The 24,938-nt window shown below is 56.3% G+C and overlaps 8 protein-coding genes across 8 annotated transcripts; 5 read left to right on the top strand and 3 right to left on the bottom strand.

Annotated features, from left to right (window-relative positions):
- Positions 1-1,511: 1,511 nt before the first annotated feature.
- Positions 1,512-3,164, top strand: COL26b_010739 (uncharacterized protein; the record flags this gene model as incomplete). The annotated part of the gene is made up of 3 exons (XM_053183428.1): positions 1,512-2,074; positions 2,127-2,345; positions 2,393-3,164. The coding sequence occupies 3 exons, from the start codon at positions 1,512-1,514 to the stop codon at positions 3,162-3,164; spliced, it is 1,554 nt and encodes a 517-aa protein (XP_053032647.1).
- Positions 3,165-5,337: 2,173 nt separating this feature from the next.
- COL26b_010738 (uncharacterized protein) lies at positions 5,338-6,422 on the top strand (the record flags this gene model as incomplete). Its single annotated transcript, XM_053183427.1, has 2 exons — positions 5,338-5,701; positions 5,761-6,422. The coding sequence occupies 2 exons, from the start codon at positions 5,338-5,340 to the stop codon at positions 6,420-6,422; spliced, it is 1,026 nt and encodes a 341-aa protein (XP_053032646.1).
- Positions 6,423-7,056: 634 nt separating this feature from the next.
- Positions 7,057-9,279, bottom strand: COL26b_010737 (uncharacterized protein; the record flags this gene model as incomplete). The annotated part of the gene is made up of 2 exons (XM_053183426.1): positions 7,057-9,190; positions 9,245-9,279. 2 exons carry the CDS (start codon positions 9,277-9,279, stop codon positions 7,057-7,059), a joined length of 2,169 nt encoding a protein of 722 aa, XP_053032645.1.
- A 2,814-nt stretch (positions 9,280-12,093) lies between these two features.
- On the top strand, positions 12,094-12,792 carry COL26b_010736 (uncharacterized protein; the record flags this gene model as incomplete). Its single annotated transcript, XM_053183425.1, has 1 exon — positions 12,094-12,792. The coding sequence occupies one exon, from the start codon at positions 12,094-12,096 to the stop codon at positions 12,790-12,792; it is 699 nt and encodes a 232-aa protein (XP_053032644.1).
- Positions 12,793-13,416: 624 nt separating this feature from the next.
- GPI8 (glycosylphosphatidylinositol anchor biosynthesis) lies at positions 13,417-14,722 on the top strand (the record flags this gene model as incomplete). The annotated part of the gene is made up of 2 exons (XM_053183424.1): positions 13,417-13,952; positions 14,005-14,722. 2 exons carry the CDS (start codon positions 13,417-13,419, stop codon positions 14,720-14,722), a joined length of 1,254 nt encoding a protein of 417 aa, XP_053032643.1.
- An 812-nt stretch (positions 14,723-15,534) lies between these two features.
- On the top strand, positions 15,535-18,085 carry COL26b_010734 (uncharacterized protein; the record flags this gene model as incomplete). The annotated part of the gene is made up of 4 exons (XM_053183423.1): positions 15,535-16,542; positions 16,597-17,029; positions 17,095-17,841; positions 17,898-18,085. The coding sequence occupies 4 exons, from the start codon at positions 15,535-15,537 to the stop codon at positions 18,083-18,085; spliced, it is 2,376 nt and encodes a 791-aa protein (XP_053032642.1).
- Positions 18,086-18,506: 421 nt separating this feature from the next.
- On the bottom strand, positions 18,507-19,512 carry COL26b_010733 (uncharacterized protein; the record flags this gene model as incomplete). Its single annotated transcript, XM_053183422.1, has 3 exons — positions 18,507-18,949; positions 19,049-19,164; positions 19,235-19,512. The coding sequence occupies 3 exons, from the start codon at positions 19,510-19,512 to the stop codon at positions 18,507-18,509; spliced, it is 837 nt and encodes a 278-aa protein (XP_053032641.1).
- Positions 19,513-22,705: 3,193 nt separating this feature from the next.
- COL26b_010732 (uncharacterized protein) lies at positions 22,706-24,177 on the bottom strand (the record flags this gene model as incomplete). Its single annotated transcript, XM_053183421.1, has 2 exons — positions 22,706-23,986; positions 24,055-24,177. 2 exons carry the CDS (start codon positions 24,175-24,177, stop codon positions 22,706-22,708), a joined length of 1,404 nt encoding a protein of 467 aa, XP_053032640.1.
- Positions 24,178-24,938: the final 761 nt, after the last annotated feature.

The following is a 24,938-nucleotide window of genomic DNA, read 5'->3' as shown; positions in this document are numbered from 1 at the left end:
TCCTGTTCACAGTTGCGTGGTTGCTTCAATTCAATTCGCATCGCCCATCAAGGCGGAACTGAGGCTGAGATGTTCTGTCGTCACCCAATTAAGGGGAAACCAGCTGTTGCACATGCCAGACAGAACACAGACCAGCCGCATCGACCACGCTGGTTATTAATGCGCGCATCTCCATCTGAGATTCTCAGACAAGCATGGCATGCCCAGACACCCAGAGACATGTCGCAATTGGGGCTGGGAATCAATTGGCCAGCTCTCTAGCCTCTGGGTATTGAGTGACAGAGGACCTTCCCAAATCATGACGCCTGCTCAGTACTCAGTACAGAGTACCCGTGGTCGTCAAAAAGACCGCAGGCACATCAGCGATTATCGGCCTAGGATCGGGGTCGCATTGTCTGCATGGGCAACTTTATGCAGCCAACTCCCAGCCCGACGCCCCCTCTTGACGGCCAACACAGCGAATCAACAACAACGCGACTACGAACGTGCCGCTTCCCAGCTGCTAGCCTCCTCCCCACACGGAGCAATCTGCAGGGGCTGACCGCCGGATTCCTCATTGGGACAGGGACAGAGGGGGGAGGAGAGAGACAGACTGAGAGGCATTCGTCTGAAAGGAGGCACCGCCCGGCGTCCCGTGGTCGGGTTCAGCCAAAAACCAAAAAAATAACAACGCTCCGAGTCCCGGGTGTGCCACATCCCACCTTAAACTTTTGGCCTGCTTGTTTTGGTTTGAACGGTGTTCTTTTTTTTTCTTATCTACCTAAAGCTTCCCAGCCTACCTTATTGCGTCCATCGTCGACTCCGTCTTCCACAAAGAAACCGTCGACGAGAATCTCCTCCATCTTGGCTGCTTCCAGCATCGGCTCGTCTGTGCGACTCGCGCCGCCGGCACGCCCATCGTCGATCAAAGCCTCCCACCACCCAGCGCAACGTCATTGACGGGGCGACTCCATTCCGCTCCTTTAGCCTGTGCAGGACTGCAGCTGTGCAAGTCCCCTGAACTGCCGCTGGGATAAGGCGAATCCAGCGCTAGACACGGGCACACGACTCCCGTCTGTCATTCTGCCGCTGCTACTATTCGTACCTACCTCTGGCTATTCTTCCCTAGCACTCCCGTCGTCTCCGTCTCCGTCTCCTCTCCTCCCAGCTCCACGGCCACGGCTGCCGAACGTCCCACGACACCTCAATTGCTACATCCTCCTTCCCACCAGCTTCGCCCACGAGACACAGACACGAAAGCAGTGGCTAAACTCCTCGACCCATGACTTGGGTTGATTTGCGATAGGGGGTTACTGCAAAGGGTCCCGAATCGACGGGTCCTCGGTGGAGAGCGCGACAGCAACGAGCCAAAGAAAACGACATCAATTTCTCGCCTAGATCCCCGCCGATACCGACCACCGACACCGACCCCAGACCGACCCCGACGAGATTGCAACCCTTTCTCCGCGGTCAACATGGCCTCGTCCTACGCCTTGCCATCCTCCGCCCTACCGCATGCCCACCATCACCACATGCATTCTCACTCCCACTCGCCCCCGTCCCTCAATGCGCTGAAGTCGACAATGTCCAACGGTGGGCTGCATACCCACAGCCAGAGCCAAGACTCGACCGGCCACGTACACGACCACGACCATCAACACAGTCACAATGGCCACGCCCACGGCCACAGCCATTCCCACACCAGAGGAAACTCGAGCCAGTCGTCTCTGCGGGAAAAGGCGGTGCCGCGATCGCTCGCTGCCATGGACGGATGGAAGACGGACATCACCCCTAGCGGTCGACAACTCCTGACGCCCACGAGCGGCTCCTTCTCGGAGAACTTCCAGCCCCTCGACGGCACGGTGATACACGAACACCACCACGAACATGATCACGACCACGACCATGGCCATTCGCACGGTCATTGCCACGGTCATTCTCACAGCCATGGCCACGACCACTCCCACGGCCATGCCCACGATCACTCGAAGCCGTCTTTGTTTACCAAAATCATCCTCAAATACACGCCTGCGTTACCATTTTTGCACACAATTGTTGTAGAGAAGGACTCGCGGCGGATCTTTTACTTTATGACGTAGGTCAATAGGTCTTGTTGTGGTTTCAATGACTGACGCGTGTTTTCGCAGGCTCAATTTCTGCTTCATGGCTGTCCAGGCCTTCTATGGCTACGTCACCGACTCACTCGGCCTGCTGAGCGACACGATTCACATGTTTTTCGACTGTTTTGCCCTCTTCGTCGGCCTCTGCGCGGCCGTGACGAGCAAGTGGCCCCAGAGCCAGCGATTTCCTTTTGGTCTAGGAAAGATTGAGACGCTGAGCGGCTTCGCCAACGGCATTTTGCTGATGTAGGTGCACTTACAATCACGGGCAGGCCACGTCTAACAATATACAGGTTATTGAGTGTTGAGATTATTGTGGAGGCGTTTGAGCGAATATGGGAAGGTCAACAACTCCATCGTCTCAAGGAGCTGCTCATCGTCAGCTTCCTCGGCGGCGTGATCAACCTGCTGGGTCTGTGGGGCTTCGGCCATCACCATCACGGTCACGATCATGGCCACGGTCATTCGCACTCGCACGGCGAGCACGATCACGGACACGATCATTCCCAAGGCAAGAAGCACAGCCATGCGCACTCCCATCATAACGACAACATGGAGGGTATTTTTCTGCATGTTCTGGCCGATACGATGGGCAGCGCCTCGGTGGTGCTCTCGACCATTCTTACCTACTACACGGGCTGGACCTTCTGGGACCCCTTGGCATCATGCGCGATTGCGATTCTGATTTTCCTTGCGGCAATTCCGCTGATTAAGTCGTCGGCGCGCAACCTGATGCTCAACATCCCCGACGACGTCGAGTACAATCTGCGCAACACGCTGGCGGGCATCCTCCAGCAGAAGGGGGTGGTCAACTACTCTGTGCCCAAGTTTTGGATGGACGACCGCAGCACCGAAGACTCGGGCGACAGGCTGCAAGGTATTGTGCACGTGGTGGCAGGACGCGGCGCCGGCCTAGACGAGGTGCGCGACCGGGTGCGCGAATACCTCCTCCGAAACTCAATGGACATTGTCATCCAGGTCGAGAGAGAAGGAGATGCCAGTTGTTGGTGCGGTGTGGGCCGGTCAACAGGAATTGCGACAACACCGCTGAAAAGGGCGTTTTAGGAGAACGTACCACCGATGACACCGGTGCCGACGATTGTCGAGACCTTAGTGGAGCAGGACGGCCGTACGAAGCGGGACTAGAGGCCTTCGTCCGCGTATACTTCTTTTCTATGACTAGACCACGAGACGGTGAAGACGAGGGGACATACAGACGTGCGGTGATAGAGGAGTTGGAGACGTGGTACCCTTTTTTTCTTGGGGATTAGAACCAGCACAGTTTGGTTCGGCTTGTTTTGGTTTTCCTTTTCTTTGTTCGAGTACAGCTGTTCATGTCGGAGTCTGGGGGGGAAACGTTATACACAGGGACCTCGTATCACGGAAAGGCATTGCGACGGCATTCAAAGACTTTGTATGAGTAGACGCACATATTTTGCGCGGCAATGGAAGACTAGATACCCTTTCGAGCGGGCTGCAGGTGTGTTGGGGATGATGTGACTTGGGCGAGGGGACGTGTATGTTCCGTCGAACCGAAGGGTGTGACGTGAACTGATGACCAAATCCACCCTCCATCCCGCGCCGCGAGGGCTGGGCCATTCCGCCAGAAGGCCTCCGTCCGCCCGGAGAGGGTGCGCAGGTCTGGGCCAATGTAAGGCGAGATGAGGGAGTGCGGGCCAGCTGTCACTTGACGTGCAGGTGGACTGGGGTGGTGCAGAGGATGAGATTGGAGAGATTTGGGGGGGATAGGATGCAGTGAGATGTTTGTTGTGGTGAGGGATCCTCTGTTGTGCCGGATCTCGCGGGGTTGAAGAACTGCAGGTTTGCAGGCTTGCAGGAGTTCAACTGGTCCGTTTCCCCGGGGTAATGGTTGTGACGGTGTTGAACCTAATGCTCTGGGTAAGATGTTGTGCAGTTTCGAGGGCGCAAACATTTCATCTCTCAAGATAGATCGTCGAGTTTGAATGTCAAGTCTGCGGAAGATGCTCCGTTAATTTTAGAGGTGAAACTGAACTGTCTTGTAGTGGAACACACGCAGTGTCTCTGGCAGTTCCCCGTCATCAAAAGACGCGATTTCACATGCCGGCGCTGCAAAGGGAGCATCGGGGAATTGAGTTCATCTCATCCCCCCACTCCATAAGGGTCACACGATGTTTGTGAATGACGACGGTTTCCGCCTAAAGAACCTTGAACTCCCAGCCAAAACGCGGGTTCTACTTGTATGTACATGATAGGTAGGTTCAGGAACGCGCCGTTTGGCCCTTTCGTCCAGAAGCATGCGCCTCATGGCGACATCCATGTGCAACCTCTGGCAGAAGGGGATACGGACGGGATACTGGTAGCTGTGTCGTGGTGCTCCCCCAAAGTCTAGCGCACAACCGTGAACCCCGCGGCGGGCCCGCTGCTGCTGCCGCCGTCGCACTGCACTCCCCCAGAACCCCGGATCAAGGTGGAGGGGGGCGCTGGAGAGGCGACAATGAGCCGAACGACCGAGGCACGGGCGGGCACTTCCATCATTGCAGACAGAGGGTTTCATTCTTCCCGCTGCCGCCGCCGCCAATGCTGGGATGAGCTTTTTGGAGAAAGTTGGGGAGGCACAGAAAAATGAAGAAGATGACGCTCTGTCCTTTTTATGTACTCTTAGTCAGGCACAGGTCGCCGTCACGCTTCATCAACAAATCTTTTTTACAGTTGCAACTTGACCAAGAGAATTACCATTTCCGCAAACAGACTCGCATCACGAGGACTCACTGCTCTTTCTCTCCCAGTGGACCACCGCGAGTACCGCGCAAAGTGGGCCGTCCTATGTAGTTGCCTCGGCTCAGTGACGTAGCGGCATAGCTTCCCCCTCTACCTCCGCCATCGCAGCATCTCGAGCACATCCGGGGTTGCAACATCGACACATACACCAAAAAAAAAAGCTCTCCACGGAGTACCGGCCGCGGCGCACATTTGCACGCACAACAAGAACACTAGCGCTCCTACCGCATACACTATCCAGCGCCAGGAACGGACCGCCCGAGCTTCCTCCTCAATTGCGCCAAAACCACCACCCACTAGCAGAAACAAGGGCAGCTTACATCGCGAAACACGTGAAAGCCCTCCGGACTTCCTTCCTCTCCTCCCAAACAACACCACTCCTCCACCACCATCACCACCTACTTCTCTCTCCCTACGACAACCTCAATCTCACCCTCACCCTCATCTCCCACTCGCAACCCAGAACCCCCCCGGCACAATGGCCCCCTCCACGCCCGAAGACGCCGCCGCCGCCGCCTCCTCCCTCAACTCCAAGCTGAAGTCCCTCCCCGTGCCGACCCCCCACATCCCCGAGTCCAAAGACGAGCTCAAGGCCGACGCCGCCGCCGCGACCTCCGGCCTCGCCGCCCAGCTGCGCTCCCTCGCCGCCGGCGGCTTCGGCGGCGTCTGCGCAGTCGTCGTCGGCCACCCCTTCGACCTCGTCAAGGTCCGCCTCCAGACCGCCGACCGCGGCGTCTACTCGGGCGCCATCGACGTCGTCAAGAAGAGCATCGCCCGCGATGGCCTCAGGCGTGGGTTGTACGCCGGCGTCAGCGCGCCCTTGGTCGGTGTCACGCCCATGTGTAAGTCCCCCCTGCCCTCCCTTCATCCTCTGTTCCACAAACTAACCTCGTCCTCAAAGTCGCCGTCTCCTTCTGGGGCTACGACCTAGGCAAAACCCTCGTCCGCACCTCCCCCGACGCGCCCCTCTCCATCGCCCAGGTCTCCGCCGCAGGCTTCTTCTCCGCCATCCCCATGACCGCCATCACCGCCCCCTTCGAGCGCGTCAAGGTCATCCTGCAGGTCCAGTCGCAGCGCCTCCAGCCCGGCGAGAAGCCCAAATACAACGGCGGCCTCGACGTCGTCCGCTCCCTCTACCGCGAGGGCGGCCTGCGCTCCGTCTTCCGCGGCTCCGCCGCCACCCTCGCCCGCGACGGCCCCGGCTCCGCCGCCTACTTCGCCGCCTACGAGTACATCAAGCGCCGGCTCACCCCCAAGGACCCCGTCTCCGGCAAGCCCTCGGGCGAGCTCAGTTTGTTGGCTATTACTGCTGCGGGCGCGGCGGCTGGTGTGGCCATGTGGATCCCCGTGTTCCCGGTCGATACCGTCAAGTCGCGCCTGCAGACTGCCGAGGGGAACGTCACGCTCGGCGGCGTGGTGAGGGAGGTGTACGGCCGGGGCGGTGTGAAGGCCTTCTTCCCTGGTTTCGGCCCCGCGCTCGCGAGAGCCGTGCCGGCGAACGCTGCTACGTTTTTGGGTGTTGAGTTGGCGCACCAGGCTATGAACAAGGCTTTTGGGCACTAGATGACGGTTTCCTTCAAACTTTTGGTTACGGTTGTGGAAGGCGTTTACAGGAGAAAGGCAGGCAGGCACTCGTCACGAATCTGTTTCACGTAGTGTGTAGTTCCCCTTGAATCATCATAATAGACAATAAGCCTGGAGTCGAAAGATTATGTGTACACACGTGTTTTGCAAAAAATACTTAGTATCGTGCTGTTAGAAGCGATGTTTTTGGTGTTTTGTGTATCTATCTTGCTTCCCTCCATGCTTTTAGAACGCAGAATGAATCGGAATAAAAAGAGAAACCCTGCCTTCTCCGTCGCTAATGGTTTTCTTTCAGTTTTGAGTGGTAATTACAAAAAGTACGTTTTTGGGGGTTCCTTGATAACTGCCTGACTGCCTGCCCTCCCTTTTTTTTGCGTTTGAAATCCCCCAAATGGTAACGCCATGCAGAATGATTCAAATTGAGATGTGTTGTGTGTTGTATCCTTCGCCGCCCAAATGTTTGTGTTTGTCATCGTATCTGTGTACGGGCGTTTCCGCTGTAGACCATGCCCATGCTGTCCTGTACTTGCTATGCGTCTTTCGCTCGCTCAGTCTGCCGATCATTCTATCTTGTTCGCTTCCATAATGCGTCATGCTCTAATTGCGGTAGTCACTAAGCGCGCTCGTTGACGGTCCATCGCCGTTTGGACGTCGTCATGTCGCGCGTGATCTCCGTCTCGCCCAGCGGCCGCGGCGCGCCCCAGAGGCCGCCGCCAGTGGCGAAGCTCAGTGGGGGCACCTTGTTCTCCTCCTCTGCGCCGTCGCTCGAGGTCGGGCGGGAGATCTCCTGGAACCGCAGGGGCACCTTGGTAGGACCGCCGAACTGCGGCTCCTTGCGCTCGGGCGTCGGGGGCTTAACGATCTCGGGGCCCTGCTTGGAGAGGGCTGCGAGCTTCTTGCGGTGGTCAAAGTCGGGGAAGATGTCGTCGTCCTCTTCCTCTTCGTCTGCGTCCTTCTTGGGCGTGATTGGCGACCATAGGCCGGCAGATAGTGTAGGCGACGCATTCGTGTTGTTATTGTTGCTGTTGTAGTTTGTGGTGGTGTTGGTAAAACTCGTGACGCCACTTCCCACGGTGATGCCCGTTGTGTTCAGCGCAGGTGTCCGAGGGAGGGAGTAGGTGTTGTTGTGCGATGTGCGGCGCATGCTGCCGAGGTTGGCGTTTGCCGATGTGCTGCGGCTGCCCGGGAAGACGAACGACTCCGGGTTAAAGGTGATGGGCGCGGGCGTGTACGCCCCGTTTCCCGTCGCGATACGGCCACGGGCGCCTGATTGACCATTCTGAGAATGGCTCGAGTTTGACGCCGTGGAAGGGGCTCTGGAGAGGTTGTGTGTAGAGGATGAGCTCGGCCTCAGATGGTCGGTGTTTGCGAACAGCTTAAGATCGTAGTATTGGTGAACTGGGATGACTCCCGCCTGAGACATTGGGTCGGCAACTTCCGACATGGGTGTGTCTAGGGCAGAGGGCTCGGCCTCGCGGTTCGGCTTGCGGACAGCCATGGTCAAAGACGCCATACCTACGTCCATGAGGACCGGCTGATGGGTAATGGCACCAATGAGAGCGTTGCAGCCGGCACCGTGGGAAACGAGAATGACAACCGACTCCACGTCTTCCTCATCGTCGTCGTCAATAGCGCATTCGGTGTCGCCGTTGTGAGACGTCCTCACCGTCTTGGTGACCATCTCGCTTGGACGCTCGGCCGTGGTGTACCAGTCCACGAGCTTCTGCACGCCCCGTCTGAACCGTTGGTGCATGGCCGTCCACTCCTCTCCGTACTTGCCGCCGTCGCCCCAGTCAAACGGCTCTCTCATCGAGTCCCACTGGTAGTCCACGTGCAAACAGGCGTCCCTCGCATGCGCCACGTAGCCGTCGGGGATCTTCACGTTCGACGAGACGGCGTAGTTCGGGGTCGGGGCGACGTATCCGTCCTTTGGGTTTCCCGGCTCGGGGACCGTGAAGCGGACACGCTGGCTGGAGGAGCTCGCTGCGCTGTCCGCCCGACTTCTAGGCCGGCCGCTATCCAGACCGAAGATGGACGGCGCGTTCGAGTCGGTAGAACCGGATCGCTCGGGGGTTGCTCTGAACTTGGGGCTGTTCCACAGCTGGCTCTGGGCCTGGCCCACCGAGCTGGCGTGGTGGTGGGAGTGCTCCACGATCTGGTCGTGGGCGCTGATGTTCTCCCGCCTGAGCAGATCTGCCTTCGCACCTGCCAGCATCATCGCGGAGCCTGGGGGAGGCGTAATCATCTCAAAGTATTCGGGGGAAAGCCACTCGCCCAGGAAGGCGTCGAGACGTAGTGTGGACCGCTTGATCTTCTTCTTGGGAGGCTCGGGCTTGTTCTCGCTCGCATCGGTGGAGAGGGGATCAACCTCCTCGGTTACAGAAGCCGGAAGGACGAAGGGAGAGGCGGAAGGATTCGTGCTGGGCGAAGGCATCGGGTATGAAGGCGTGTTTAGGGGAGGAGCCTGGGCCAGGCCGGCGCTAATGGCCACGGAGGTTTGGACGCATCGTAGGAACGGGGAGCTGTGGAGTACGACCTTGAACTTGCGTCGCTTCTTCGAGTCTGTCGAGCTGTCACGACCATTCGGGGTCCTGTTCGAATCAGCCTCGGCCTGGCGCAGGATACTGGCAATCCGGACGCCGAGGGCCTTGGACTGCTGCCAGCCGCCATAGGTCAGGGGAGGGTCGTAGGGAGTCGGGGATGTTAGGTGCCATCTCTTGTCAGCGCCGTCGAGACGTGCGCCGTGCCTGCAGAAGCGTCAGTATCCGAAGAGAGACAGGCCAGGAACGAGGTCTACCAACCTGACAACGAAGATGTACGCCGGCGGGCGCCCCATATTGCTGGCGACGCGGGTGCGGATGGGAATGTCCACTCGGGCGGCGTTCGGGAGCAGACTTGGATCTAGGTGACGGCAAGAGGCGTGCGTGACACCTTTAGTGAGGAGGGAAAACAGACGGAGGATCAAATAATGGCAGCTGGAACTGCGGCTAGAGATACGTCGCACCAGTTAGGACCTCCAGGGGATCGGATGGCTTGGACGGGCGGAATAAGCTTCGGTCGGCGGCGGGAGCACGAAGCGCGAAGTAGCGAGGACGGACTATAAGTTGGGGATGCGGCGTCTGTGTTGGCGCAAAACGGCGAGCTGCTGTAGTCGATAGTACCGAATTATCGTCGGATTTTGTTGAAGGAGAAGACAATGTCGGATTTGAGTGAGACGCAGAAAAAAAAGGCAACAACGGCGGCGGCAGACTTTGTCAAGAGGATTTCATAATCGACGAGTTTTGCGTCGGTCATCCGGTGTTTGCAGCCCCTCTCTCCGACCAGCTGGCACCGACTTCGCAAGCGCTAAAAGCGAGGACGGGAGTGTATCCGTAGGTAGGTATGGAGACCCGTTGGACCCAGAACAGAATGGAACGGGCAGGGCAGTTGGCAGAGTCAGGGTCGGTCAGCCGTCGGTGGAGGGATGGTGTCGTGGAGAATATTTCGGCAGCGCGCGGGTTTCCTCAGTTCTGCAGATTGCAGAGACTAGCATAGCTCGCAGCGCGGGCTGGGCAGCTAGGAGTTATTATTGCGATCGGATACCAAGGCCCCAGGGCGCAAGCAGGGTCTGACAGGGCCAGGCGCAGTGCGGCAGGCAGGCACAGGCAAACAAAAGAGGCGAGCAGGGTTGTTGTTTTGTTGCCGTTTGGTCCGTACGGGTATGGATATGTATGTACGGATATAGATATGATGAGGGAAAGCCTCCAGAAGGGTTCTTTGTGCAGTTCCTCTCTGTGCTGCTGGCAGCTGCTGGGATGCTGGGACTGCTGCCGTCGAGGCGCAAGGGTCTTGGGTGCGAGGTGCAGCGCAGCGCGGGGCGGGGCAGTTTTTCTTTGTTTGCTTCCTCGTCCTCGTCAAGGTATGATGATGCAAGGACCGGGGATGCCAGACGGCACAGGTTTGGTTTGGTTTGGTTCGGTTCTGTTTGGCTTGGTGTGTGGTCCGGTCTGCACGAGACGAGTCGACGCTCCACCACCACCGGGGCATAAGCCAGAGTCAAGGGTCGCACTCAATGGTCCAATGGTGGTGTGGTGTCGCCCAAGCTGGCATCGATTCGACAAGTGACAGGCTGGGAGCTCACTGGCAATTTGCGAAGGGGGGGCGAAGATCAATTGCCTCCGGTGTTGCTATTGCTGGAGCTTCCGTAGCTCTGGCTGCGGCCTGCGTCTCTATTCGCAGGAGGCAGCGCAATGGCGAGACAGGCACACGCAGGGTAAGGTAGCAAGGTCTTGCTTGGTGCTGCTACACTGGTACACCAGGCGCGTCAGCCGTTGGAGTCTCTGAGTCTTGGATGGAGGATGGCATTCGTCGGCACGTCGGTCCTGCTCGGGCGGGTTGCAGCGGGCTTTCTCTCTTTCCATTGTCTCTGGGGCAAGTTGTCACTTTTCCCCTCCCCTCTTCGCCAAAGTGGAGCCTGGCAGAGACACTGCAGAGAGCTCATTTCGCATTCTGTGCATGTGATTGTCCCCCCTCAATGCTAGCGCCAAACGTCATTACGGCACGTGGGGAGGCAGGAAAAAATCGACGCGACACTGACCAGAAATGCGAGGTGCAGACCTGTGTGCGGTTAAGCTTAAGTAATCAGACTTTAGCGGGCCGGCAACCTAACAACCTCCGCTAAAGCTTCGGACTGATTCCAAGGCATCCAGCAATTGCTGCTGCCATCTCACGGCACAAAACTCAGTTCAGTGCCACACCAAAATCAGCCCGATGGTATGGAAACTTTCCCATCGCCCCATCAACAACGTTTTCTCTGCTCAGCGGGGTTCGTTCGGTTTTCATTGCAAGCCGCATTGGCAGCGGTATCCTGATGTTTGCTGCGATGACCTGCATCCGGCAACTCCAGACCATCAGGTCCCCCAGCATCACACGATCCTGACGCAGACCGTGAACGTGATCATCACCAGCTTGACGCCCTGCCGGACGGATATGCGACGGCGGCTCGAGATCTCGGACTTGACTTCTCCGAGTCTGCTCCTCCAGACCCATCAGGTCTTTCTAATTCCAGCGGCCCAGGCCCAGGTTGTGTCCCAGGACCCCTCCACCCCTCTTTACCCGTCGGCCGCCGTCCCCACGTCCTCCACCCCAGATTCTCCTCCTCGCCTACTGTCCTGCATATTTAGCTGCACTCATTACGCTGAGGATCTCAATCGCAGTTGGAACTTTGGTTTTAAGACTCATTCAAGTGGCCGGTAAACAGTCAATTAAGCGGTCAATTCCTTGGAATTGAACAAAACATCCCAAGTGACTCTGGCCGATGACTCTCACCACCGAGACAGGTTAAGGGACCCTAGAATGCAATCGCAAACAATTGGCCCGTGCTGCAACTTCCCCTCCATCTTGAGGCTCGAAGCTCGCACTTAAAAGCCCCTCCTCAATCCGTGCCAGTGTCAGCATGATCAATCACTCCGCATCTTACCTATTTAAACCCCATCTGTTCCCCTCCTCCATCGTCTTTTACTTCCCTTCTCTCGTCATAGTCAAGCCGCAAAAGGGCGTCACTTGACTTTTACGGGGATACTCGCAAGAGCATCAGGCACACACAGGGAAAGACAGACACTCAGATAGTCTAAGACCAAACCAAATCAATCCAAACAAACAAACAATCATAATGCCGGAACGCCCAGCAGACCAGCAGGTCGCCGTCGCCCCGGCGGACGTCAAGGCCCGTCTGAAGGAGTCCTACGACGCCATCGCTCCGGCCTACAACAGCTGGACCGACCAGCAGTCCTCCCTGCGTCTCGAGTACCTCGAGAAGCTGATGGAGAAGCTGCTCGCCGCGAAGCCCCTCGCCGGCCAGATGTCGCTCGTCCTAGAGCTCGGCTGCGGCTGCGGCCAGCCCGTCACCGACCGGCTGCTCACGACGCCCGACGTCTTCGTCACGGCCAACGACATCTCCAGCGTCCAGATTGAAATCGCCAAGGAGAACCTCGCCAAGCACGGCCGCGACCGCGTCACCTTCGTCGAGGGCGACATGATGGCGCTCGAGTTCTCCGAGAACTCGTTCGACGCCATCGTCGGCATGTACAGTGTCATCCACCTGCCCCGCGAGGAGCAGAGCGAGATGATTCGCCGGCTCGCCAGATGGCTGAAGCCCGGCGGCTTCCTACTCGTCAACTTTGCGTCCGAGAACATGCCCGGGGTCGTCATGGAGAAGTGGCTGCACGAGAAGGGATGGATGTACTGGAGCGGCTGGGGTACCGAGGCGACGCTCGAGAAGCTCAAGGAGACTGGGCTGGAAATCCTCATCAAGGATGTCATTGACGACGAGGTTGACGCCGAATTTCTCTGGGTTCTGGCCAAGAAGTGAGCTGCCAGTCACAGATTGGCTGATTTCTTCCGCTCAAGAGCAGCAACTCTGCGGCAACCTTGGGGGTTGCTGTCTGATGATGATGGATATTCCAAGCACCCAGCTGTCTGGTACATGCCGACAGGGGTCGATTTCGATTCAATCGTGGTATCTGCAGGTACCTCCAACTCAACATGTTTCTCATAGTTCTTAGCAGTGTCGGATTTCAACAATTCAAAAGTGTATCTTTTATGGGAATTGAACGATTCAGAATACTACTTGTTCGTTGAAACGATCGGGATTTCTGATTCTACGCATCACCAAACCTATCGGTTGGATGCGAATACGTAGGTATTCGAGGTAAGGTACCTAACACCGATCTTGTTCAGTGGAGCACGCCAACCGACCCGCGATTTACAACGCTCCCCGCGGCCCTGGGACCGTGCTTCCACCCGCAACCAACGGGCTGACTAAGGTCGGGTACCTGGCGGTAGTGTTTGTCAGGATGTAGCTCCGCGGCACTCCCCCTTACCAACCCGTCGCCTCCATCAACAACTTCAATCCGACGCGGCCCCTCATCTCCCTTGATCCTCCGAGTTCGATCCGTTGATTCCCCCTCAACACCTACCAGAAATCCGCGCCGACATGAAGCTCTCACGCCTCCTGCAATTGCCAGTCCTGCTGGCGGCCTCGACGCTCGCCCCGGCCGTCCTCGCCGAGCACACCAGCAACTGGGCCGTCCTCGTCTGCACCTCGCGCTTCTGGTTCAACTACCGCCACCTCGCCAACGTCCTCTCCATCTACCGCACAGTCAAGCGTCTCGGCATCCCCGACTCGCAGATCATCCTCATGCTTCCCGACGACATGGCCTGCAACCCGCGCAACGCCTTCCCGGGCACCGTCTACAGCAACTCGGACCGCGCCGTCGACCTGTACGGCGACAACATCGAGGTCGACTACCGCGGCTACGAGGTCACCGTCGAGAACTTCATCCGCCTGCTGACCGACCGCGTCGGCGACGAGATGCCGCGCAGCAAGCGCCTGCTGACGGACGATCGGAGCAACATCCTGGTATACATGACGGGCCACGGCGGCAACGAGTTTTTGAAGTTCCAGGACGCTGAGGAGATTGGCGCGTTCGACTTGGCGGATGCGTTTGAGCAGATGTGGGAGAAGAAGAGGTAGGGACCTGAGAACCCCGAGACTCAATTGCCACCAATGCTGACTGTATAGATACCACGAAATCCTCTTCATGATCGATACATGCCAGGCCAACACAATGTACAGCAAGCTCTACTCCCCCAACATCATCGCCACCGGCTCCTCCGAACTCGACCAGTCCTCCTATTCCCACCACGCCGACAACGACGTCGGCGTCGCCGTCATCGACCGCTACACCTACTACAACCTCGAGTTCCTCGAGTCGCAGGTCCAGGACCTCAGCTCCAAGAAGACGGTCGGCGAGCTGTTCGACAGCTACACCTACGAGAAGATCCACTCCAACGCCGGCGTGCGCTACGACCTGTTCCCCGGCGGCGCCGACGCCGCGCGCAGCCGCCGCATCACAGACTTCTTCGGCAACGTGCAGAACGTCGAGGTCGACGGCGCGAAGAACATGGTGCTAGACGAGGAGCTGCTGGAGCTCAGCCAGAAGATTGCCGCGCTGAAGAAGAGGGCCGAGGAGGCGGACGCCGCGGCGAGGAACGCGACGCTGGCGGAGAAGGCTGCGCGCGGCGAGGAGCAGAAGGCGAAGGCGCAGGCGAAGAGGGTGCAGATGGCGAAGCCGCTGACGAATGACAACTGGTGGGAGAAGAAGCTGGTCGGTGCTACGGCATTGCTTGGATGCGCGCTGCTTTGGGCTCTCGGGTCGTTCCTGGAAGCACCGAAGAAATCGGATGATGAGGCCGAGAAGACGAGCGGCCAGAACGGCCATGCAGCGGTCAAGGCATAACTCACCGTTCTGTTCTTCGTGTACTGTATATCTAAATCGACTTGATGAGTGCATCCATAGCAAGGCGTTGAAGGAATTGGGCAGGCAACAGCATGATATTGGATATTTTTACCTTTTTTCAATTCATAATTCCGTACACGTGAACAATTTCTTAATTGTAACCTTACCTGCAGCTCGGTCTGAATTGATCTCTCTATGGGCAGCTGCCGTAACATCGCTAAGGTGTTCGAAGCTGGTGGAGATTATCCGGTGTAATGCCGGGACGTGCCTCTACTTCGTGACTACTCACCGAGCCCCTCACCGAGATTCATGTTTCTCAAAACCTTTTGCCCCAGTGTTTAGCGAAATGCCTTCGAGACTGGCCGTTCCACCATAACACTCTGGGCTTCATGGATAGCCGCAGACACAAGATCTCGTTCGAAAATGGATAAAAATAAGGTTTGTCTAATCATATTCCTTCTGTAGAGTGTCATTGCTGCAACTGGCCGTTCCTTCTCTCCTGGGAATTACGTAGAGACCGCCCGTTTGTTGGATTGAGAAGCTGTAAGAGAACTCGGTATGGGCACATTCACCATGCGATGCGCTTTCCTCGGAATAGGTCCATTATATCTCTCTTAACATCTCGGTTCCATCCCAAGTTGATTCTGAAAGAACAGCTGCTACCATTCTCTTGCGCCTTCCATCTCAACTCATTGCAATCGCATGTACGCTCATCAGCCTACTCTCAGTGAGAGAGATACGCATCGTCGACTCTACAGCTTAGCAGACGACACACTACTATCATACACTCATTCTAATGCCTCATCCTAGCCATGGATGATCTCGCCATCCTCGATGGCACCTACTTCAAAAACCTACCGCTAACAGGCCCCTCAAACCAGATCCCCCCTCTCAAGACTCTCACCCTCAAGTCTCGGCCTCTCGCAACCCACGCCATCGCCTTCTCCTGCGACGCCGAGCTCGCCGTAGCAGCAGACGACTCCGTCCATGTCTTCCTCCCCGAATACCCAACCCCCGAAGACCCATCCACCCAAAAGCCCGCCGCCCCTCCACCCGAAGCCGTCGACGACAACCCCCAAGATGACGCACTCCCAGCAGCAGCTGCTCCCGCCGCCGCCGCCGCCGCATCCCAAGACGCAGAGAACAAGTCCCGCCAGCAGTACTATACCTACATCCTCCGCATCCCCCTCTCCCGCAAACCCGACCCGCGCATGAACGCCGCCCTCTTCGCCGCCCAGTCGCTCGCCCCGCCCGCCTACGAGGACGACTACGCCGACCCGGGCGATGTCGACCCGGCCTCCGTCTTCGAGGGCGTCGGCTCCGGCACCGTCACCGGCTACGGCGCCTCCCTCAACCAGCTCGTCGCCCTCGAGTGGTCCCCCGCCGGCGTCGGCCGCAACCTGCGCCCCGTGCTCGCCGTCATGCTCACCAACGGCGCCCTGCTTGTCCTCGGCGAGGGCGGGGGTGCCGGTGCCGGTGGTGGTGCCGGTGGGAATATCGACCTCGGCGCGCGCATGCGCAACTTCCGCGACTGGAGGATCCTCTGGGGCGCCGGCGCGAACCTGCCGCTCCCCGACGCCGACAGCGAGGACGGCGCGTACCTGCCCAAGGACAAGATCCGCTCGTTCGCGTGGGCGCGGCGCGTTGACGCGGGACGGGCCTTGTTGGCGTACGCGACGGACCAGGAGGAGGTCGTCGTGCTGAGCGTGCAGTACTACCTCCCCAACGAGAACGACGACGGCTCGGATGCCGGGGCGTATGTGTGGGAGGTGGAGGAGGTCGCGAGGTTCGACGGGCGGGGGCCGCATCCCATTACGAGCGTGAGTCGCCGTCTGGAAATCATGCGCCGCCCCATTGCTAATGTGTGTTTATAGATTACAGACCCGGACTATACCCCGTACTCCTCGGCGTTCTCGCTAAAGTGGTCGCCCTGGCTGCTGTCCGACGACGCTCGCACAGCGGTGATATCCTACTGCGCGCGCAACTACGTCGGCTTCCGCCGGATCACGATCCCCCGCACCTGGGCGCGCGGCGCCGGCGTCGAGGTGAGCGTGGAAGAGGCCGACGTCACAGGCATCTGCACACACCTCGCCCCAGACGCGTTCGTGGAGTGGGAGGACGCCGTCTGGGATCACGACGGAGCTAAGGTCTGCCGCGGCGTGATCGGAAGTCCGTTCAAGGCGCAGCCGTTCCAGGTCGCGCTCAATGGGCCCGAGGGGCCGGTCGAGGAGGGGCACAAGACGGAGGTGTGCGGGACGACGTACCCTGAGGATACGACGTCTTTAGACGCCACGAATCCTATTTCGAGTCGGTCTCCCCTTGCAGGCTTTGTTGTTGCCGGGTACATGGTAAACTGACGAAGCGTGTGACAGGTCTCATTATCCATCCCCCCGACATGACGAAACGCACCAAAGCCCCCTCCTACTCCCTCGTCCGGCTCTCCGCCACCGGCAGCAACGACAACTGGTTCCAGCAGAACGCCATCGACACCTTCTCCGACACGGTCCTCCCCAAGTGGGCCGAGACCATCTCCTCGACCGTCAAGCTCTCGGTACCGGCGGCGATGCTCGGCCGCGGCAGCGGGGGGGCAGCGGGGGGCGACGCCGAGTCCGCCGCGTCGGACGATGACGACAGCGACGATGAGGACTTCGACCTGCCCGAGGACGCGGGCGAGCAGATCCGGCCGTACCGGGTGAGGGTGTGGGGGCTGACGGTGTCGCCGGCGGCCGGGGTGACGGCGGTGCTGGTGTCGCAGCATAGCACGCAGCAGCCGGAGAAGTCTGTTAAAACCAGGGTGATGTTTGGCGGCAAGGTTTCTTCGTCAGGTGGTGGCGGCGGCGAGATGATGGATGTTGACGGGGATGAGGAGGGGCGGCCTGGGCCGTTTTGGGAGCGGCAGAGCACCGAGGCCAAGATGTGGGACTGGATGTATGGCGGCGGGCCTGCTGTTCCGGGGACGCTTGCGACAGAGACAGCGGGGGTTGCTGAGGATGCTGACGGGGATGTCTCGTTGAAGGCGAGGTTGAGGGAGGTTAAGGAGAAGCAGAGATGCGTGTTTTGCCAGACGTCGTTGAAGCAGATGGGCAAGGAGTCTGTTTGTGAGGGGGGGCATATCTTTGGTAAGTCGGCCTGGACTCTTTCGAGTGTCTTAAGGGATGCATGCTGATGGTGATAGCTACCTGCGCGGCCACTGGATTGGCGATCTTGGCGCCTGGGATCTCGAGGGCGTGTGCTGTTTGCGGACTCCGGTGTCTTGTGGCCAAGGAGGTTGTTAAGATCGCGCAGGAGCATCTCGGTCCTGAGGTTCGTGTTGAGACGTCGGAGGAAGTTTGTGGTGGGTGCGGGGGCAAGTTTGTGGTGTGACGAGGGTTATGCAAGGATGGACTTACATGTTGTCCTCCCTACAGCTACGAGCAAAGGCTTTTTCCGACGACGATAGTGGTCAAAGTCTCGAGTGTCGGAAGAAGTAGGGAATTGGTATTGACGTTGTACAGCAGGCTACAAGCACCGCACTCAAAACGCACGAAAGGAGATGCATTCAAGGAACTGAACGCGTTGCCTGCGAAGTTGATTGCTTTCTAAGCTGATTAATGAGTGTCTGATGTTTCCCAAATACTCCCGTGGCTGAAACTCAATGACAGTATGGCCAGCCTTCCATACTGACATAGGGAATTCCCGCAAAACTACGTCCTCAGAAGTCCACCAAAGCCATTCACCACACCTCAACCACATGGATGCTTCCTAGCCTGGTTTCCGAGAAGCTCAAGCCAACGCTTAAAACTGCTTAAAACTGACGGAAGCTGCGACCGCGCTTGCCATTGCCGTCATCATAGGCCGGCTCCTCCCGGCTATCATCGTCGCCAAAGGGCGCGTTGTCATCTCTGGGGAACTCAAGAGCGCGCGGCTCTTCGGAGCGTCTCTCGGTGGTCACATCTATATAGATATCCGGAGTGTCCGGAGTGCTTGGCGGGCCATGGGTAGAGCCGTCGCCGGGCTGTTCCACGGGATGGGGGATCTTGTCTGCGGTCTGTCCAACGGGGAAGGAGAGCTTGACGGTGCGCTGTTCCACAGACTGAGGGACATCATCGAAAGTCTGCCCAACGGGGTAGGGCAAGGTGAAGGTGTCCGGCTCGTTGGAACGCTTCTTCTTCACGGGGCTGATGGGGACCAGGCCGCCTTCCTCCCTGTAGCAGCCCAGCCTGCCGTTGTACTGCCAGATGCCCTGCGCTGAGAGGAGGTCAGTGACAAGGCCCGACTCGAAACCAAGAAAACCCATGTGGTAGCATGGACGACATTCGTCGGAAAGCGGAGATGAGGGATACTTACAGAGGTTGATCTTGCCGCGGTTGTCGTTATCCTTGCACTTGCATTCCATGATGACGTCTTCGTTGTTCTTGCGGGACAGGATCTTGCAATCATTGCACCCTTTGCCATAATTGCCCCTGTTTTTGAGGTGTTCAATAAAGCGAACTCGAGGGGACATGGTGAGGGGAGAATAAGGGTAGTGCTTACGCGTAGGAGAAGCCCATATTGCCGTCGGTGTTTGTGATGCAAGCGCTAAGAGGCAGGTAGCTAAACACCTTGTTGCCGTGGAGATCTTTGCATACAGCGCCCAGCATATGCGACAGTCTCGTGTCGGGCATATTGAGACCGCCGGTGTACTGCACTTTATCAGTCATTTCGAAGTTTTCGCAAGCCGTTTGGATGCAGTCAGATTCAATGGGGCAGTTTCCGGCAACAACCAGGGTGGCAGCCAGAGAGCTGAGCGCGGCGAGGGAAAGAACCTTCATTTTGGCGATGGCTTGGAACGATGGAGAGACTCGTATTTGCTTCCGGATTTGCTTGGGGACTCTGAATGGTTGAGAGTGGGAAAAGGCAGTTGAGACCGTGAAGCGGGAGAATTTAAATACTTATTGTCGAGTATGGTAGACTCCGGAATACGTGACGTGGCGGATGATTGGCCATTCGACGTAACGTTTGAAGCAGTAAGGAGTATACACAAAACCAGCTGTTTACGAGAAAGCATGTAGGGAGCGTGGTAGAGTAAAGGTGGGCCAAGAAGGAATGATAGGACGTAGGAGCCTCATGACCTCAACTCATAGTCGTGGGACGCAGGGGGGATGTAATGCTACTTCCTATTGTGACACCATATGTCCGTCTGTCCTGCGTGGTTCTCGATATGTTCGAGGCGGTGGAACAGTGAGAGTCGCTTTGCTTGATATTGGCTGCAGAGCCCGGACCCGAGATTATATCTAAGAAAAAGAGTCAACAGCGGAAATTACTTGGCCAAGCATTAAGCTTGAAAACAAGTTTGTGGCCAGGGCGTGACTCATACCCTTTTCCTTTCATGTCCTCGCAGCCAACGATGTTTCTCATTTCAAGCTCAAGTTGAAGAAGTATGCGAGAACAAAAGTTTTGATAACTGCAATTCACTGAATCTTTCTATCTCTACATGCAACATTGTGACGCCCCCGCATGCTGATCGCAAAGACACCCTAGGAGTCATAGCCACGACGCCTACTGTTCAACAATCAACAGCCAGTTTTCGTAGCCCTAAGTATGAAGATGCCCCATCTATTGAAATCTAACACTTTTGACGTTTGTCAGCCTGAAGTTAGTCATCAATAGGAATCAAACACACAACTACTCAGGTTGGTAAACCGGCGATTTTAATCTTTCGGCGGTACACCTACGCGCGAGGGCAGCAGCACAAGATACACCTGCCTTTATTACGGCCCATGAAGCATCGACAATGCCTGCAAAAGGAGTGACACAATGTCCAACAAGAAGAACTGACTGCTCAATCATTGCAAGCAGACGACAATTTGATAAGTGGGATAAAGACTAGCAGCTGAGCCGTCAAAATCTATGATATCTACATAGAACGAGACCCAGTCACACCAGAAAGCAGACTCTTGAACTACACCTAAAGCAGCTGCAAACATTGTTCACCTCTTACGGGCAACACTTTCGCCCAACTTACTTTCCAATGGGGGCCTTGGGGCCGTTGGTCTTGAAGCAACCGATGACACCATCATCGACCCAGATGCCCTCGGCTGTAAAGAAATCTCGTTAGTTTCGGAACGCAATGCAACCCAGGAAAGATACAGGAGTACTCACAGAGATTGATCTTCAAGGGCTCTGTGCGGTAGGAGAAGCATGACAACATAACGGGATCAGAGGATTTTCGGTCCTCGATATAGCAAGCCGAGCATCTAAAGTTGCCCCTAGTAGATATATGTCAAAACACTGTTATAAATCCGGAAAGATGGGGGAACTGTTACTGGTATTGCCAAAACAGGGCGCCGTGGTTTTCCGTGATGCACTCCTTCAAATTCAGCCAAGTGTACACTTCCTTGCCCCGACTGTCTTTGCAGACGGCCTCCAGCAGGTTTTTTCAGTCGCCCTTCTTTTCGAATGGAAGCATCGCATGCTTGTTGATTGCGAAATCCTTGCAAGATTTCTGCATGCAGTCGGACTCGGTAGGGCAATCTCTTGCCACGGCCAATCCGGCGATCAGAGAGTTGACAATGGTGAGAGCAAGGACCTTCATGTTGGCGGACTCAAGTGGTGTCTAGGTTATGACCTTCGAGAATGTTTGACAGGACAAGTGGTAGGCTGTAACGATCCTAAGATGTAATGGATGGAGTAAGTGTGAGGAAACACTGGTGATGTCTTGCGGAGTTTGAGTTTAAATACCAGCGAACATGCCAAGTAATAAGCTTGGGTAGACCTCCTGAACTATCGTATCGGAAGAAGGTTCAGTTGAAGCAACGCTCGCTTGAGTCCTAAGCAAGGGGGGATATGATGAAGATCGCAGCTTATGCGCCGTGGAGGAATGAACAAACAGTTCTCATGTGATGTTTGCTCAAAGTGTAGCCACTAATGATCCTCTGCGTATTCTTTAAGAAAGTCTTCTGCAGTACGACAGTGTCGTCAAAGTGAGGTTCACGTTCTGCATAACACCAAGCTCTAACTGCAGCCAGAAGAAAGCCTAAATACGCGACGTAGCGAAGCTTTAAGCTTGAAAGCAAGATTGTAATCAGAATTACACGTCTCACCCTGTCATTTTTGTGACTTGGAAACTCGTTCATTTTACAATGGGATCATATCTATGTGAATCAGAAAGATCCAAGCCACGGCAGGATATCGTTAGCACTTCGTAGCACTGTCTACGGTGTCCGAAAACTGTCTACTCCTAGAGAAGCTTTCGACCACTCGACTAATAAGTTCAGAACGTCACTTTTGGACATGTCTAATAGGGGCCCTACGGCTGATGGTATGTTTGCAGTTGACAACACTGACCGTGTTAGTTGGTTACATGAAGACCAGAATCCTGAGCATCTGCGAAGCATTTGCGTGTAACACTCGTGCTCACTCGAAGCAAGGGATCGGATGAATGTTGGCTCGAGTTTGGTAGAATAAAGAATAGGAAAAAACGTATCATGTGATTACACTTCGAAGTATGACGAGGAGAAAAGGATGCAAGGGAGCATGGGCAATTTATGGCCGCACACATTGGGTCTGGATATCCGGGTAAAATTACCTCATTTGCCAACGCGTGCAGGCGATGAACCAACTGAAACCAACCAGGTTGTGTCAATTCATGTCAAAATCGGTCAGAAGTCGTGAACCGCTGTGCCTTGAGACCTCTGGATACTTTTGATGTTGCCACCGTGAAGAGATGAAGAAGAGAATGATAAGATTGCTTCATTTAAATTTTAAAAACGTGAGCTAGCTTACCCAAGGTCTCTCCTCAGGTTTTACATTCAATTGAGTTCGATTTACTGTTTTGGGGCGTAAGTGAGCCATCTAGAGGAACAGGAAACATAGGAGATGAGCCCATGGCTGAGATTGAAACCTCACCTGCATCAAAAGCCAAGTTAGATGAGACTCCAATCAAAACGCCGAATCCTTTGAAAGCGTTGAAAGCAGGTTAATCTCAAGATCTGAAAGTTCCTAGCAATGATATGACGTCTTTAACTACGTAATGACAATCTTCCAAGGGCTCCTCGAGAACCGGTTCTCTGGATCATACTTTTTCTTCAATTCCACCAATCTCTTCGCGTTCTCCTTGAACCCTTCCCTCACATCGAGCTCCTCACTGACGTAGTTATTGTACTGTCCCACGCCGCCAGTCTCCCCAGTATGGTTCCTGCCCTTGATTTTCTGCGCCAGCTCCCGGTTCCATCCGCGAACTTCGCCATCCTTGGCCGGGTCCGTCCAGCACGTCAGCACCATGCAGTCGAAGTACATCCCACGGTTCGAGTATGCCGTCGCGCCGAATGGCACGTTCGCCACCTTATCCTTTTTGTACATCTCCACGGCTAACATGCTGGTTCGCATATCATTACCTCGCGCGGTCTCTGCATCTATGCGTGCATAAAACTCGTGCGACATCTCTTCCCACTTTGAGAGCTCGAATGGTGTCGTGAGGTTGGTGCCCCCAGTCAGTCGCCTCGCTCCGGGGCCTTGGAAGACGTCTACCAAAGTGTTGGCAACTGGGTAGTCCATCTCTGTCGTCAAGTCCACCAGCGGCCCGGCCTCGAAGAGGCCTTTGAACAAGCCCTCCTTGACTTCCTCTCCGGTACCATTGTGGAACGGCTGAACAATGATGAGCGGCTGCGGGTCGGGCGGCGGGCCGTAGGTGAACCCCATCACCACGTACTGCCTCTCATCCATCCTCTCCACGAACTCGTTCGCCCATGCTACAAGCTCGGGCAACTTCAACGTCGGATACATCAAAGGCCCAGACCACACTCTCCCTTGCGGAAAGACCCTGGAAGTGAACCGCGTCACCACCCCAAAGCTCGCTCCAGCTCCACGCAAGGCCCAGAAAAGGTCTCCATTCTCTGTTTGTGAGGCCGTGACAATCGATCCATCCGCAAGCACAACTTCTACCTCAACCAGACAGTCGACGGCCATCCCGTACATTCCACTGAGAATTCCCTGCCCACCGCCGAGGACGAGGCCACCAACACCGGTGTGCGAGACCGTTCCACCGACGGTGGCGAGACCATGCTTCCAGGCTTCGTCGTCGACGTCTTTCCAAGTGCATCCGCCGCCATAAGTCACGAGGTGCTTTTCGACGTTGACGGAAACGCTGCGGAGGTGGCCGAGATGGATCACCATGCCGCCATTGGAGGAGGATGTGCCTGCTGTAGAGTGGCCGCCACCGCAGGTGGTGAAGGGAATGCTGTGCTTTGTTGCGAAAAGGATCGCGGCGGAGACGTCCTGTGCTGACTTTGGCTTGACTACGACGGCCTGGAGCTTATCAGTGCGGGTACTCTTATTTTATTCGGAGGATTGGCTACCGCGGGTTTGATGCACACGATAGACCAGCGTTCTAGACTGGCTTCGTAGCCCTCGTCGCCTGGCAGGAGGACATCGCCCTGAATCCCCGACCGAAAGGTGGGGATATCTTGTTCCCACGAGAAATTGCTGATTGAGCCCATGATATGTAGATTCGCGTCTTCTCGGTGAATACGGAGGATGGGATCACGATCACGGGATGTAGTTGAAAAGTGAGACATGGAACTGGGCCGGTTCCGCTCTTTAAAGACCTGGTCTGGCGCCACCCAGCCGGACGCTGACCGGGCCGGCAATCTGTCGCTGGCCACAAACTGTCCCACGTCAGGCTTTAGTGAAGGTTGATCTTCAAACTATCGCGAAGAATTCAAGGCATTGATTGGATGAGAACCTGGAAGGCTATCCGAAGTCCATCCTTCTCTAAGTTAGAGTAAGCACTAGGTACGGAGAGTGCCGCAGGCTGCTCACCGGAACACGGTGCTAACCGAAGACGTCATTCGTAAAAGGTGAGTTGATCACAGCCACTCTGCTTGGAGAATTGGTCAGACATACTGAACTCTCCATGTGAGAGTTTCGCTGGTAAGAGGTGAGACGAATTGGCTTCAGTATGTACCGGGGGTCGGAGTCAAAACATCAAGCAATTGAGACCTCATCAACGCGTGCAAAGCCCAAGGTAGAAAAAAGCGACACGAGCCGTATACACAATTCTGTAGCAACTGGATTATGGTGTCTTCCTTCATTCTCTATGAGTAATTGCCTCGCTTCCTCGCCATGTTGCAATGACATAACAATGGGGTCCGGTCAAATAATTCGGACGACTCTCATCACCTACTCCCAAAATGAAATTCTTCGTATCCAAAGGAGTATTTAGGAATGAACTTCCAAGCAAATTGTTTTATATCAAAAG

Source organism: Colletotrichum chrysophilum, assembly GCF_026319265.1.
Source record: "Colletotrichum chrysophilum strain AFK26 chromosome Unknown scaffold_119, whole genome shotgun sequence".
In the NCBI taxonomy this organism is placed as follows: Eukaryota; Fungi; Ascomycota; class Sordariomycetes; order Glomerellales; family Glomerellaceae; genus Colletotrichum; species Colletotrichum chrysophilum.
This window is presented reverse-complemented; position numbering and strand designations above follow the sequence as displayed.